The sequence below is a fragment of the Hippocampus comes genome, unplaced genomic scaffold (assembly GCF_001891065.2).
Source record: "Hippocampus comes isolate QL1 unplaced genomic scaffold, H_comes_QL1_v1.1 scaffold174, whole genome shotgun sequence".
NCBI classification, from domain to species: Eukaryota; Metazoa; Chordata; class Actinopteri; order Syngnathiformes; family Syngnathidae; genus Hippocampus; species Hippocampus comes.
This window is the reverse complement of record NW_017805983.1, coordinates 800,905-814,216: the sequence shown is the minus strand read 5'-3', so window position 1 is coordinate 814,216 and position 13,312 is coordinate 800,905. Positions and strand designations below refer to the sequence as shown.

Below are 13,312 nucleotides of genomic sequence, written 5' to 3'. Positions count from 1 at the left end.
AAAAGTTCGTTGCACGACATCAGCTGAGCAACGCTGTCTTGTGTGGTGATCAAGTGGAGGTCAAGTTCGAGACAGTGAGTGAGTGGAAAGAAAGCCACCAGGTCTTTTACTCGTCTCATTTTGCAGCAAATAGTCCTAATTTTGTCATGTACCTGTACTGTATGCTGCAGTTTTTGGGCAATATATTGTTGCACTTTGTTGCTTTGTGACATCACACAAGGATGTTGTTAACATACTTGGACGTTCATCCAGGACATATACCACAGTTGTTTCACTGTTCTCATGAAAAAAAAAAAAAAAGTATGGTAATACTTTAATGCTTTTTCTGTAAAATAACTGCACTTTCATTGTCTAGCAATAATACATACTCTTATCAGCTTCTGTTAACAATGTCATTAACTTATTTCAACGTAGAAATAAAACTGAAATCGGGAGTAGATTTCTAACTTTTGGCCCGGCCCTCCACAATATTTTCTGCTTCTCATTTGGCCCCCCCGGGAAAATAATTGCCCACCCATGCTCTAAGCCATGTTGATTTTGTCTGTGTTCCTCTCCAGGGGAGATCAATATAGTTGACATTTTGAGCGACTGGGTTACCTTAAGGAATGAGAGGTTACGGTTCCGATCAATGCTGGTTATCTCCAGGTTGCCCATTACAACTTCACAATTCTCGTAGAGCTTCTTCAGGGTGCGGTACTGCTGGTCCAGGTCTGAAAGGGTGCTCAGCTTGTTCTCTGTACCTGGACAAACTGGAGGCAAGAAGAGAGACAAATGAGTTCTACGAGAATAGCAATTCTGTGACCACAACCTTATTTTATACAATAAACAAAGCCGCTTTATATTCTCCATAAATTGACAACAAGACATCCTGAAAAAAAAAAAAAAAAAAGAATTGGAACGAGAGGAAACAAAGGTGGAGAGACAGTTGCATCGTTGAACTGGCTCTGATTTCAAGCACCCATAGCTCATAAACTCCTATATTGCTTTATAGATTTTATAGATCGTTTGCTCCGCAAAGATGAGTGTGCTGTCCTTTCTTCACTTGGTGATCCTCCATATTGCTGTGGGCACTCGGGGTGCACCCAGATTGGCTGCAAGGGGACCTGAGCAACAGTGACAAATGAGATTCGCTGGCCACGTGCGCTGATGAGTTATTAGAGTGGATGCTTCGAGATCAGCCACAAAGAAAGTCTGAGAGAGGATATAAAACATGTCCGATCAATGAAAATGTGAGTGAGTGAGTTCGGGAAAGGTGAGCAAGCATGTGAAGCAGGGGCGTCACTAGGTTTCAAGAACAAGGGGGGCTTAGCCCCAAGGGGAACACAGCCCCTTTAGGGGGGTCTGGGGGCATGCCCCCCCGGGAGAATTTTTTTCTACATTCTGTTAAAAATCCATCAATTCCGTGCACTTTGAGAGCAAAATGAAGAGGCTATGAAGAACTACACACATCACATTAGTGTCCTCTTTACTATGATGGGGCTTCCTCCCCTGGACTTTAACTGGACTGGATAATAGAAATTATAAAGAATTCAAAAGTTCAATCTTGGTTGTTCAAGGGAATTAGAAGGATGCCCGATAACATAACCTATATGACAGTAGGCCTATATTCCTCTCTACCAAAATGTATTAATATATGCTTAGCCCCCAGAAGACTATGTATTTTGAGATGTCTGCCGTGATATGCAATTTAAGTTAGTACAATGAGATGCAAAAGCTTCATCACTTTGGAAAAACACAAGTTTGCTGCTCAATACTTACTGTAAGCTCCGATTGCATTTTGGGAACAGCCTTGCAAGTAAAATTAGCCTTGAGATCTGACAGACTCACCTGTCCAGCAGAGCTCCCCCCCCACCCGGCTCACTCTCTATGCGTCTTTAGCCTGATTCCTATCAAATAAATAAATTGATTTTATATTTATTTTTTTATTTTATATAGGCCAAAATCTCAATAGGTGTTGCCTCAAAGAGTTGGTGTAATGATTATTTATGTATTTAATAATAAAATGTTGCTTAATTTTTATTAAGCACCACCTTAATTTATCCAAAAGTGAACACTTTGTTACAGTGCAGTTTCTGCTGTTACTGGAGATATTTTAGCGGACTATAGACACTAGTTTTACCAGCATGGATGCATTGAATACTTAATTTACCTTTCTAAAAAGCTGTCGAATATCCATGCTGTCGACTCAACCTGACTTTCGGCAATGAACTGTCAGTTGTTGCGTTAGCATTTGATGTGGCGATGGTGACAGACACGTCAAATGCTAACGCAACACCTGTTGCGTTCAGGAAACCTGGGAGATTTAATATTACAATAATGGCAGGTTATCGAAATATAATTTAAAATGGCCACATTACATTGAATTTGATGCAATATATTAGAAAAAGTACAGGAAAAATAAATAATACTTTTTTTTTAAATAATGCAATGAAATTATTTAGGGGGGCTAAAGACATTTAAGCCTCCCTAAAATAGGCCTAATGACGCCCATGATGTGAAGTAATCTATTATTGGAATCCATTTTCCATGTGCTGGTGTGTTCACTTTGGGATCAAGGAGAGGTGAAAATTGAGGGGGGGGGGCAACCCTCAAAAACCAGTAGCAGACATAAAGTCACACGCACGCGTGCGCACGCACACTCGTTTGCTTCAGCTCAATGAGCATTTGAACAATTCATGCCACAAGGTTGTTTGGGTTTTTCTTCTGCGTTTCTGCATCCAAGTTTCATATCATGAGGAAAGCTATCTCTGGGCTCCGGATGATGACCTCACAATTCTCCAGTTGATGGGCCATCCCCCATCCGTCTTGTGAAATTGCCTTGTACTTTTCCGACTGCATTTCTTTCATGTTCTCATTGCACTGCGGTGCACTGTCCCCATGCTTGTTTCTCACCCTGTTTGAAAGGCTGACACAGCAAGTCGGATGGGAAATGAAGGAGAAACAGAAAAGGTGGTGACCTCACTGGGTTTGAGCTGTAGAAGCTAATTGAGTGGGCGGCGGGCAGCTGCCGGGGTCAGACAAGCAGTGTGTACATGACCTGCACAAATAGCAGAGATGGTTCAAAGCTGTGGATCAAGGTCAGAGGGCATGTTCACTGCAAAACTTGTGATTTTTAGCCACCAAACGTGGAACTTTGTGGTTAAAGTCGCTTCACTGAACTCAAGTACATTGCATAGAGACTGCTGAAAACATACGCATACAGATTGGGCCACATCCTGGCACTCCTTTTCCTGTATTGATATCATCCTCCTCTCAGCTCATCATCCAAAAGTAACGTGAATGAGGCAGCCCAGATGGGCCCAAACGCACGGGTGTCCAACCTTTTTTTTGACCAAAGATCAACTTTTCAAACCTCCTGCTATTGACTGGTTATCGCACGCGCACGCATCCCATGATGAGCAACAACCATACCGGACCCTAACACGAACAAAACAGAAAAATAAACGAGATATGAGATAAGAGTGAGAGTTTGTAAAAAGAAAACTTCTTAGTAGGAAACTGACACAGGGAGGCAGGGACGCACTCTTGTTGTGTGTTAAGTGTAGAAACATGACTATCATAGCTCGCGTGCACCACTTTAAAATGCTTCTCCTGACGCTCCAGATTCCCATTTTTTAACATTGCCATCGGTGAATTGCAGATCAAACAAACTTGAAAAAATGAGAATAAACAAAAAATAGATATATCTCCACAACTCCGATTGCAAGCTGCTGACCATTGAAGTCAACTTCCTGTGATGCAGGTCATGCACTACCGTAGGTTAAAAGGTGACCTGCTTTTTAATTATTTGCTTTTTGTGTGTGTGTGAAAGTGAAACTGAGAGAATGCTTACATTGTGTACACTCATACACAATATATAATAATACAGGAAGGCAAAAATCTTTTTTGTTGTTGTTTTTTTCATTTCCCTCTGCACGTCTTGCAGTTGGCTTGGGACCAGTCCACAGACTACCGTTCAGTGGCGGTTGATTGATTGGTCACTCCTGCTTTCACGCAACATTTCATTGCAAAATTATGTCAGAAAAAATACCTGATGACATAAAATAAACTCATATGTGCTTGTTTCATTTGAGGCACCCTCAGCTGATGGAACAGTGAAACTTGTCAGGAATGTTAAATTTATGATGGTTTTTAGCAGAGTTCACTACATTTAGCAGTTAGTGGTGAAAGTGTGACACTAAATATAGTCGGCGACTATGACCCTTTAAAAGTGCTTTTATATGGATGAGCTTAAAGATTCACTGCATATTTAGAAAATATGACCCATCTCAATGCAATCTTGCCAAATCAAGAAAATAGGCTCAAAGTTGTGTTTGGATGTGTCTTTTCTTCTCTGCCTTTTCTGAATTTAGCAAATTGGCATGAAGCATCAAGCAGTGCTGGTCAAGCATTCATATGCACCGCACATCGTTCTTGTGCTAACACGTCATAGCGGCCTTCGCGGCGGACCATGATGTAGTCAATGAGGTGTCAGAGATTCAGAGAGAGGACGTATCCATGAACCCAGTGACGTTTTTGAACGTTTTCTTTGGGCAGAAAAGTTTTCTGGTGATGACAACTTTATGTTTTGAACAATTAATCATCAGCAGCAGCAAGTAAGAAATCTGACATGTAAGTCTCCAAGGAGTTGGAATTTTGACAGCATATAAGGCCTCTTTTATTTCATTCTGATGGGCACAAGCCCTCATAACTGCACCCTTCTGATGGCTTGCACACGTGAGACGCATGGTCATTAGGCATTCGCTGATGCTCGCAGCGGGCTTATGGTGGTTGATGAGGGAGTTCTTCAAGGCATAACCCACGCCGCGGCTTCCCAGTTCATCTGCAAACTTGGCCATCCTAACAACATGTGCAAAAGACATCAGACAGCCTGCAGCCACCACACAGACCTTGGCCTGGATCCAATCCTATGGACAACATAACTGCAGACCACCCCTCGTTGCAGCCTTTTCCCTGCTGTTCTGACTCATTCTCAACCTCATCGAGGTTCATTAATCTCAGGCTCACTGGAATGCTTCTCCACAAAACGATATGGCCATCCTAAGAGAACAACCATGTATGCACTCACACGACACTCAAAATCTGCAATTGTTTGAATCAAAAGGCAATCCTTTCTCAGTGGCTGCAACAATGTTGCGGGTGGGTAGGGTGGATTTGTGTGGAAAAAAAAAAATCTAAATGCAAGTGAGCATGTGCACGGGTGGATGTACACGTTTGTGTGAAAGCTTTAATGAGTCGTCGCAGCGTATTCTACCCAGTGGCTTCGCTTTGTGGGGAAATGAGGTTCATACTTACCGTGGCACAGAAGGGCTGACTGAGATCTTGCAAGTGCGTTTATCTGATTGTGTGTGTGTCAGTTTAACTGCCTGTGCTCCAAGCCGAATATTAGTTGGAACTATATCGGCGAAATCAAAATGAAAGCAGGTTTGAGAACATTAATGGTTACGTGTCTCAATACGCGAGCATGGTGAGAATATGCATAAAAAGTTTGATGTATAAAAATTGTGTGTGTGTGTGTGTGTGTGTGTGTGTGTGTGTGTGTGTGTGTGTGTGTGTGTGTGTGCGTGTGTGTTCATGCAAGTGTGTTTAGTGCCCCCCCCAGTCCTAAATCACATCAACTTCCCTACTTTCCAAATACAATCCGTCGTCAGAATGTGTGCAAAGTCGAGTGGCATGTTTGTAATGAAAGGCTGATATGCGGCGCACGCACTCGCGCACACACACAACCACAGCGGGGGCGCGGGGGTGGGGGGGAGGTTTCCCAGAGGAGGAAATACGTTTGAGTTGGATGTAATGAGCAAGCAAAAGGCAAATGAGCCCTGCAGTGTGACATCTCCTATCTAGACACAGACAGGATGTGTCAAGGGAAACGCGTTATAGCAGAGAGAATCCAAAATGCCGTTCAATTCAAACTTCTGCCAGCCCTCACCTACCGTTTTTACACTCATTTCCTGTCTATTCCCCTCCACAATCTTTGCCTCATTCACCCAACCACAAAGACTTGTCAATATCTTCCCTACGCGCTCCATGATCCCTGCTCCTGCCGCTGGCTAATAACTTAATAGTTTCAGTTGTGGTGCAACTGGTTATGTATGTTGACAATAAATTTTAAAAAAAAGCAAGCAATACTTGCTCCCATATTATTAAAGTGACAACTTTAAATCAGGGAAATTGGTCAGAATACCAACTGACACGAGAAGCTTCCAAACAATTATCTGACAAGAGGAACCATCAGCCGGACTGCATGAACTAAGCTCTAGTCTGCAGTTATCAAAAGATAAAAAAGAGAAAGTAGTAGAGTGATACTTTGCTACGTCTCTAAAGTTGCAAAAATGTATGTGGGGGGCCATGAATGACAATGAACGGGAAATTTGAGTTTCAAATCGGAACGTACCTGCAGCCCAGAAACAATTGCGTTGCTTTGCCTCAAGAGGTACCACACAATCCTCAATTAACACTCGGCTCCCTTTCACGGCCACAGTCATCCATCTTGTGTCGAATCAATAACCCGTCAGAGGTGTATGGGTGTTGAGGGATGTAAATAGCAGAAATCTGACATTTGTCACAAATAAAACGAAAGGTCTTCAATATAATTAAGAGTGCATCGGTGCCATTTCTCAAACAATCCATAGCCTTATTAAAACGGGCCCATAATTTAGTGGGTGCAGTGCGAATAACGTGCACACGTGAGATGAGGGAGAGGTGCAAGCGTGTATGAAGTATGTATGTATTTCCCTCTCCCTGCCGTAATGAAACATAATCGCAGATATACTTATATCCACTACAATAATGCAATGATTAAATTAACATCAGACTTAAGGAGGCAAAAATAGCTTTTCAGCTGGGGTTTATGAAACAAGTTGGATTGCAAAGGAGGGTGGCGACAGATCCTACTGTATATCCATGTTAAAAAAACAAAACAAAAAAAAGAACAAAATTAAATTTGGTAGCTAAAATTAGACCTTTGTGACGTCATTCAGTGGTTTGGGTTAGGGCTAGCATTCCGCACGGCAATAAATGGATGGAATTGTTATATGACCTAATTAAAAACAAAACATGGCCGATGCAACACAAACACATCAGCATAACATTAATAATGAACAAAAAGAAAATTTGGGGGGGAGATTTACAGAGAAGAGGAGGGGTTGAGCACAGGGTATGGAATTAGCTGGAGTATGACTCCACATTACTCTAATTTTTATGCTATATGTCAGCACAGATACCGCATAAATACGAATATTTCACTCCAATGGGGACGATAAGTGCTTAAGGTGTATTATTAGTACAACGAAATGTAAGAACCTTTATATTGAGGGGTTAGTGATTCATGAAAATCCATAAATATGTCTTACATAGGTATTGGTATTTGAATGTGGTATTATAGTACATGATATGTACTATAGGCTATTGTGTAGAGTCAATTTTATTTTGTGTATATTTGGATATGAATATTCCAAAAGACTGTGATATACCAATGAGGAAATAACTACACGGAGGTAGGACTCGATATGTTTGTACTTCCTCCTACTCCTTTTTCAACCACGTGCAAGCAGGGAATGGTAAAAGGGCTGTCGCTTATTTAGTGCTTTTCTACCTCGGGTTCTCAAAGCGCTTTACAATGTTACCTCATTCCCCGACTGATGACACAGCATCAGGAGCAACTGGAGGTTCAGGATTTTGCTCAAGGACACTTGCAATGGCCAGGGACCGAACCACCAACCTCTGGGTTGGGAAACAAGCACGCTACCACCCCTCAGGTGACTGTGTCATAATGTACTTTTATACCTGTTTGGAAAACCATAAAATACATACATAAATCAATAAGGCAAATAAAAACTAATAAGCTTGCTGTGACAACTAAATAAAGCTAACTAAGTTCCCAAAACAAAACTCAAAACGAAGAAGAAAATACCTGTAATGAAAATTCCCCAAAATATGATCCCCCCACACACACGCTGCATTAAGCAAAATGAGACAAAAGCAAGTGAATTTCCTCATTAGACTTTGACCTGCAGCTGCATTCATTAATGCAAGACTGGGGGATTCTCAGGATCCCAGAGTCCCACCAAGTCAAACATAGTCACACCACTGGAGCTTAGTTAAGTTTGTGATCATTAAAACAGAATGTGTTCCTGCCTGACCGACCGAGCGATGGACAATGCATGAATATTTGATGCTCTCGGCATCTCTGACGAAGTTGACTCACTTGGACATTTGTGATGCAGTTCTCTCAAAATTACAAGATTTTGATATACTCCACCTGCTAAAGGTGTGGCTATATTTAAGTAAATGTATCATATAAAAAAAAAAAAACAAAAAAAAACATGTGAAGACAAGCAGATTAAGTGCAAGGTCAAGTAGTTTTGGAATGAAATGCTCATATTGTGTATGTGCTCTCTCGCATACACGCAAGCGCACCCACTCTCTCTCTCTCTTTCACTCAATCGTTCACACGCACACACGTGTTCACACACACACACACACACACACACACACACACACACACACACACACACACACACACACACACACACACACACACACTGATTGTGCTGTAATAGGCCCATGCCACAGGCCCGCAGCTTAGCCAGGACCTTTTTTCCCCCTTTTAAATCTATACTTTAAGTGACAAAGCCCCAAGTTGCCTTCTCAATTATGTTGTACAGGTGCAGTCAGCTATAGCGAGTAATTGCATTGGGTGTTTGGCGCTCCCCAAGAAGGACTGGAAGCTCATGACAGTGTTGTCAGGGACTCCTGAAGGATACACCAGCAAGCTCTGTGTACGTGTGCAATGCTGTCACACAGATGCAGGGAGAACATTTCACTTTTCATGTTCGGCTTTTGCGCTCTTGCTTGAATATATGTACTGCATGTCTTAATTTTACATGCCTAATTGATCCCGCGTGTTTCCATGCATAAATTCATATATTTTGAAGGCATTAAACATTGCCATAGCGATCGGAGTGTTGCGGCCAGATTAGACGCTCCTTGTGTTTATTATTATATTTCGAAAACGCCACAGTTTTCATGCAGCTCATACCATATTATTTCGTTGTATTATTTCCACCACACCTTAAATGCCGGTCCCTGAAAATATTGTCTGACATAAACCGGTCCGTGGGGCAAAAAAGGTTGGGGACCCCTGCTGTAGACCTCTTGGGCCAATGAGCGTGTTGTAATACTATAGGGCATGTCATAGCACCCGGAGGGATCTTCAAAGAAATGCAGAAGCACAATCTTGTCTCGTGATGTAAAATATTTCAGGACACAGTGCCAACTTTGAAGAGGAACAGCTTAAAATTGGAGTGAAATACAAACAGGACAGGAGGTCGGGCAGCCTTGCTGTTGTCAATGTTTAATGGTGCACATACACGTTGGTGGAGAGGCAAGTTTCGCGGGCATCGCCACCACCTGGTCCAGATGCAAAACAGAGCACAGATGTGGCAGTTTAATTAGTCTTGCCAGAGGTGCTGCAGCATTATTACCCTGCCCCGCCTGGAGAGAGTGCCTGCTGTGGCAACGGTGTGTGAGGGTGATTTGACAGCAGCGTAAATGGAGTTGCCATCATGATGCCTTTTTTTCGGCGTGGAATGAATCAGACTGTGATGCACATTGATTATTTTTCGGGTAAGAAACAGGAGAACAATGTGTCGGTGCACAAGGGTGTGATTATACATCTCGGCAGAAAGCGCAGACGCATTTGCCAAATAAACCTGAATGACCTAGTTGGGTGTGAAATGTGCCAAACGGGAGAGCTGATGTACATGGGAGAACGTGGCGCTAATGATAAGGTTACAACCGTTTTCCCATCGTCCCGCCTAATGAATCTCATGCGCCACAAAAAACACCTTTGATGAGGTTCAGCATTGAGAAGGAACATGTCGTCCCGAGCACATCTTCACTTTGGTCTCCAAAGGCAGCCCGTCAAGATCAAACATGTGAATCAGTGCGCAGGAAGTTCAAGCGGACGTCAGCTTCTGGTTAAGTGATGGAATGTCAAGTGGGCCGTGGCACTCGGGTCCATCTTTAAGCTTCTGGGCTTGCCTTGTCATCGTGAAGTCTCTTTGTGGGGGAGCCTAGCTCGCTAAGATAACGTCTGCCAGATAGATGACATGAGTCTGACACACAAACTGTTTTCCAACTGCAGCAATGCTTCTGTGCTTGTATCTCCCTGTCTCTTGCACCGCGTTAATATGAAAAAGACCAGAAGGGGGAGATACTTTAATAGTGAGCCCAGGAGACCGCAAACAGTCACCGGGGGAAAAGATGACAAAACTATGCATATTTATAGCTTTGTGACGTTCCCAAGCACTGTATAGAAAAGTGTCGGCACACAAATGACTCATTCAATGGAATGGTGAAAGCCTGGGGCATTTTTTTCTACAACTGCCTGACAGGAATGTGCACAAGATTATTACCTACTTAGTCCTCTGTACATCGACGTCAAAATATGCATCATGGTGGCATCGCGCAGCATGTGGCTCACACATTTGCTGCCCAGTTAGAGGTTCTGGGTTTCATGTTGTCATGGGAATAATTTCCCTTGGCCCTCCAGCTTCCTCACAGATTCCAAAAACATGAACGAGTTGGGTTAGTCTAAGGCAGCGGTGTCAAACTCCTTTTTGTCGCGGGCCACATTGTAGTAACGGTTTCCCTTGGAGGGCCGTTATGAATTTTGGGAAACCATATAAATGTTTCATCCCCTCCACATCTTACATACACAGCGCACAAGAAATTGATGAATAACTAGTTTTAAAATCAGAAGTCAAGAATAATGACTGTTATCGTGGATTACATATGACAATTTGAATTTTGGTTCAGACTTTGGCAAGCATCATGGAACTTGACATGCGTGATTTGCTTTCGCGGGCCACATAAAATGATGTGGCGGGCCAGATCTGGCCCCCGGGCCTTGAATTTGATACCGGTGGTCTGAGGTGAAGCCAGGGTCCACTCAGCCTTTCTACGCCGAGCGACACAGCTAAACCCCAGGGAACAAATTAGAGTCAACTGCCATCCCGAGCAACACCGACCAAGTAGCCGCAATAAAAAAATGTGACCCCTAGCATTGTTGACGGGAAATATTTTAAAGCGTCATGTATACTGGGAATATTTGTTGGTCAAGTACAAGGAAAAGTCAGATTGTCCAGGCTGCAATGGCTTGATTTGCCCATCTGGAGAGAACACTAAGAGAGGAAGCAGGCATCAAGACACGAGAGACAATTGCTATTTGAAAGGCAAGGATAGCATCATTGACTGACCGCACTGAACATCCACTTTGGTACATTCAGTTTTGTGGAAGAAAGACTAACCATGCTTTGTTTTTCAGCCAGGGGAACATATGATATGACAGTGACATAAAGTCAATGTTTTTTTTTTTAAACCATTGACAAAAAACTTAAGTATACCCCAAGGTGAAACATGTCCAAATTGGGCCCAAATTGCTATTTTGCCTCCCCGGTGGCATTTGAGGAGTCGGTGTCACAAAGTCTCAGGCATGTGAGAGCAAGTGTATTCAATTTGTTGTCATCACTCTCACAGCCTGAAAGTTCAATTTGGCACAGGGTGGCAATGAACCCTCTGAGGATCTGGTGCCAACCATTGAAGCTTTGGTTAACTCCAAACTCAAAAAGGTTAAGGCGGTGCCAGAAAATAATGCTGGGCACACAAACTATTTTAACTTTGGCCACAATTTTCACTTAGGGGTATACTCACCTTTGTTTCCAGTGGTTTCGACCAGGGGTGCCCAAGTCTGGTCTTCAAGAGCCCCTAACCAGCCTGTTTTCGATGTCGCCCTTCTCTAACACACCTCACTCAAATAATCAGGATGAATCCTGATTTCGAGAACTGTGCCTGGGCACCCCTGGTTCAGACATTAACGCCTTGGGTTTTGAAGAGAAAGTGTATTTACACTATTAAACAAGTTGCATGCTGGCGACTTTAGCAAAACATCGTTTCTTCAGTGTATATAATGTATTTCAGAAACGTTCAGCCTCATTGCTTGGGATGTGACTTGCTGAAGTCAGCTTGGATAGGCTCACCCGTGACCCTGAACATCATAAACAGCAGAACATGGGTAGACAGAGTATTACAGTCATGAGCGCAACAGGTAGTACCCTTGAATTGGACCTGTGGCCGTTAGTGCGCAGGCCACATTCATGGCCACGGAGGTCAGTGAAGTTGCAGCCAGAAAGAAAAGACAGTAGCAACTCGGAGCAAAGTAATCGTATCGGAATAACTCCGTTTGGTCATTTATATTGTCAAAATTAAAAGCTATACTGTAGTATTCATTCAAGAGAGCAGCACATGGAAGCTTCTAGAATGGTTGACGTGTTTTTTTTTGGGGGGGGGGGAGAAGACCCTGAAAACAAGGCCAGTCGACAATAATAAAAACAGCGACAGTGTCATAATCCCAAAATGAATGCGAGTTTTGGTCAATTTTCAAGTAGAGGTTTTGATGAAATGGCCCCGTAAAGCATAAAGAACAGAGTTTCCAAAGCGTCTGCCTGAGCACAATCGCACTGCGTGGCTAAATTAATTTCCTCAAGTCTGGGCGGACGGCTCGTGTGGATGCCAAAACAAAAGAAGCCGCTGGTGCGTGGCGGCACAGCTCTGACTTACAGCCCTTAATATTGCAGACAGAAATCAATAGCAGATCTGTCATCTAACACATGTATGAGACTTTAAACTTTATTGATCTGACAGGACGCTGTTGAAATACAGACAGCGATAGAAGCCGAGGAAGACTCTCAGGGCCGTAAATCAATAGTGTGAGAGTCCTTCGGGGGCCACAAGGACTGAATGAAATTACAGTTTATCTCGTAACAGCCGCATTTGATTTGCATGCAGACTTATTTCACGGCGGTCTACCCAATCATTCGTTTATCTGCACGTAACCTGACAATGACACACCATTCCAAAATGAATATTGAAACAACTGTCAGAGTAGATCAAAACATGCAAGGCACCAACACATCTAGAGTAGTATGCTTATTGTCAGGAACAATAACAGGAACCATGCAGTTACTCTCATGATGATCCAAGTAAATCAATGTGGAGGTATAATGCACCTCTATCTGCTGGATATGGTGCTTCCAGTGGCCTCGTTTGATCCCACTGCAAGTGCACTGAAGCACAGAATGGTGGAAAGACATCACATGCATCACATTTATTTTCGCACCTGTGATACTTGATTTTGAAGAGTTTCCAATCGGGAGTCCTGGTCAGACACAAATGCAGTGCATTCATTGAAAAAAAAAAAAAAAAAAAAAGCGAGAGAAAAAAAGAGGAGAGGGGGGGGGGGAGGGGGGGG

The 13,312-nt window shown here is 43.0% G+C and overlaps 1 protein-coding gene across 3 annotated transcripts in view; it reads right to left on the bottom strand.

Moving 5' to 3' along the window:
• The window catches only part of LOC109528703 (receptor tyrosine-protein kinase erbB-4), a 168,366-nt gene that overhangs the window by 94,943 nt on the left and 60,111 nt on the right, over positions 1 to 13,312 (bottom strand). For all 3 annotated transcript variants that reach the window (XM_019891625.1, XM_019891628.1, XM_019891627.1), the window contains exon 2: positions 598 to 749. In XM_019891625.1, coding sequence (XP_019747184.1) covers positions 598 to 749 — 152 coding nt within the window. The remainder of the gene's footprint in view (positions 1 to 597; positions 750 to 13,312) is intronic.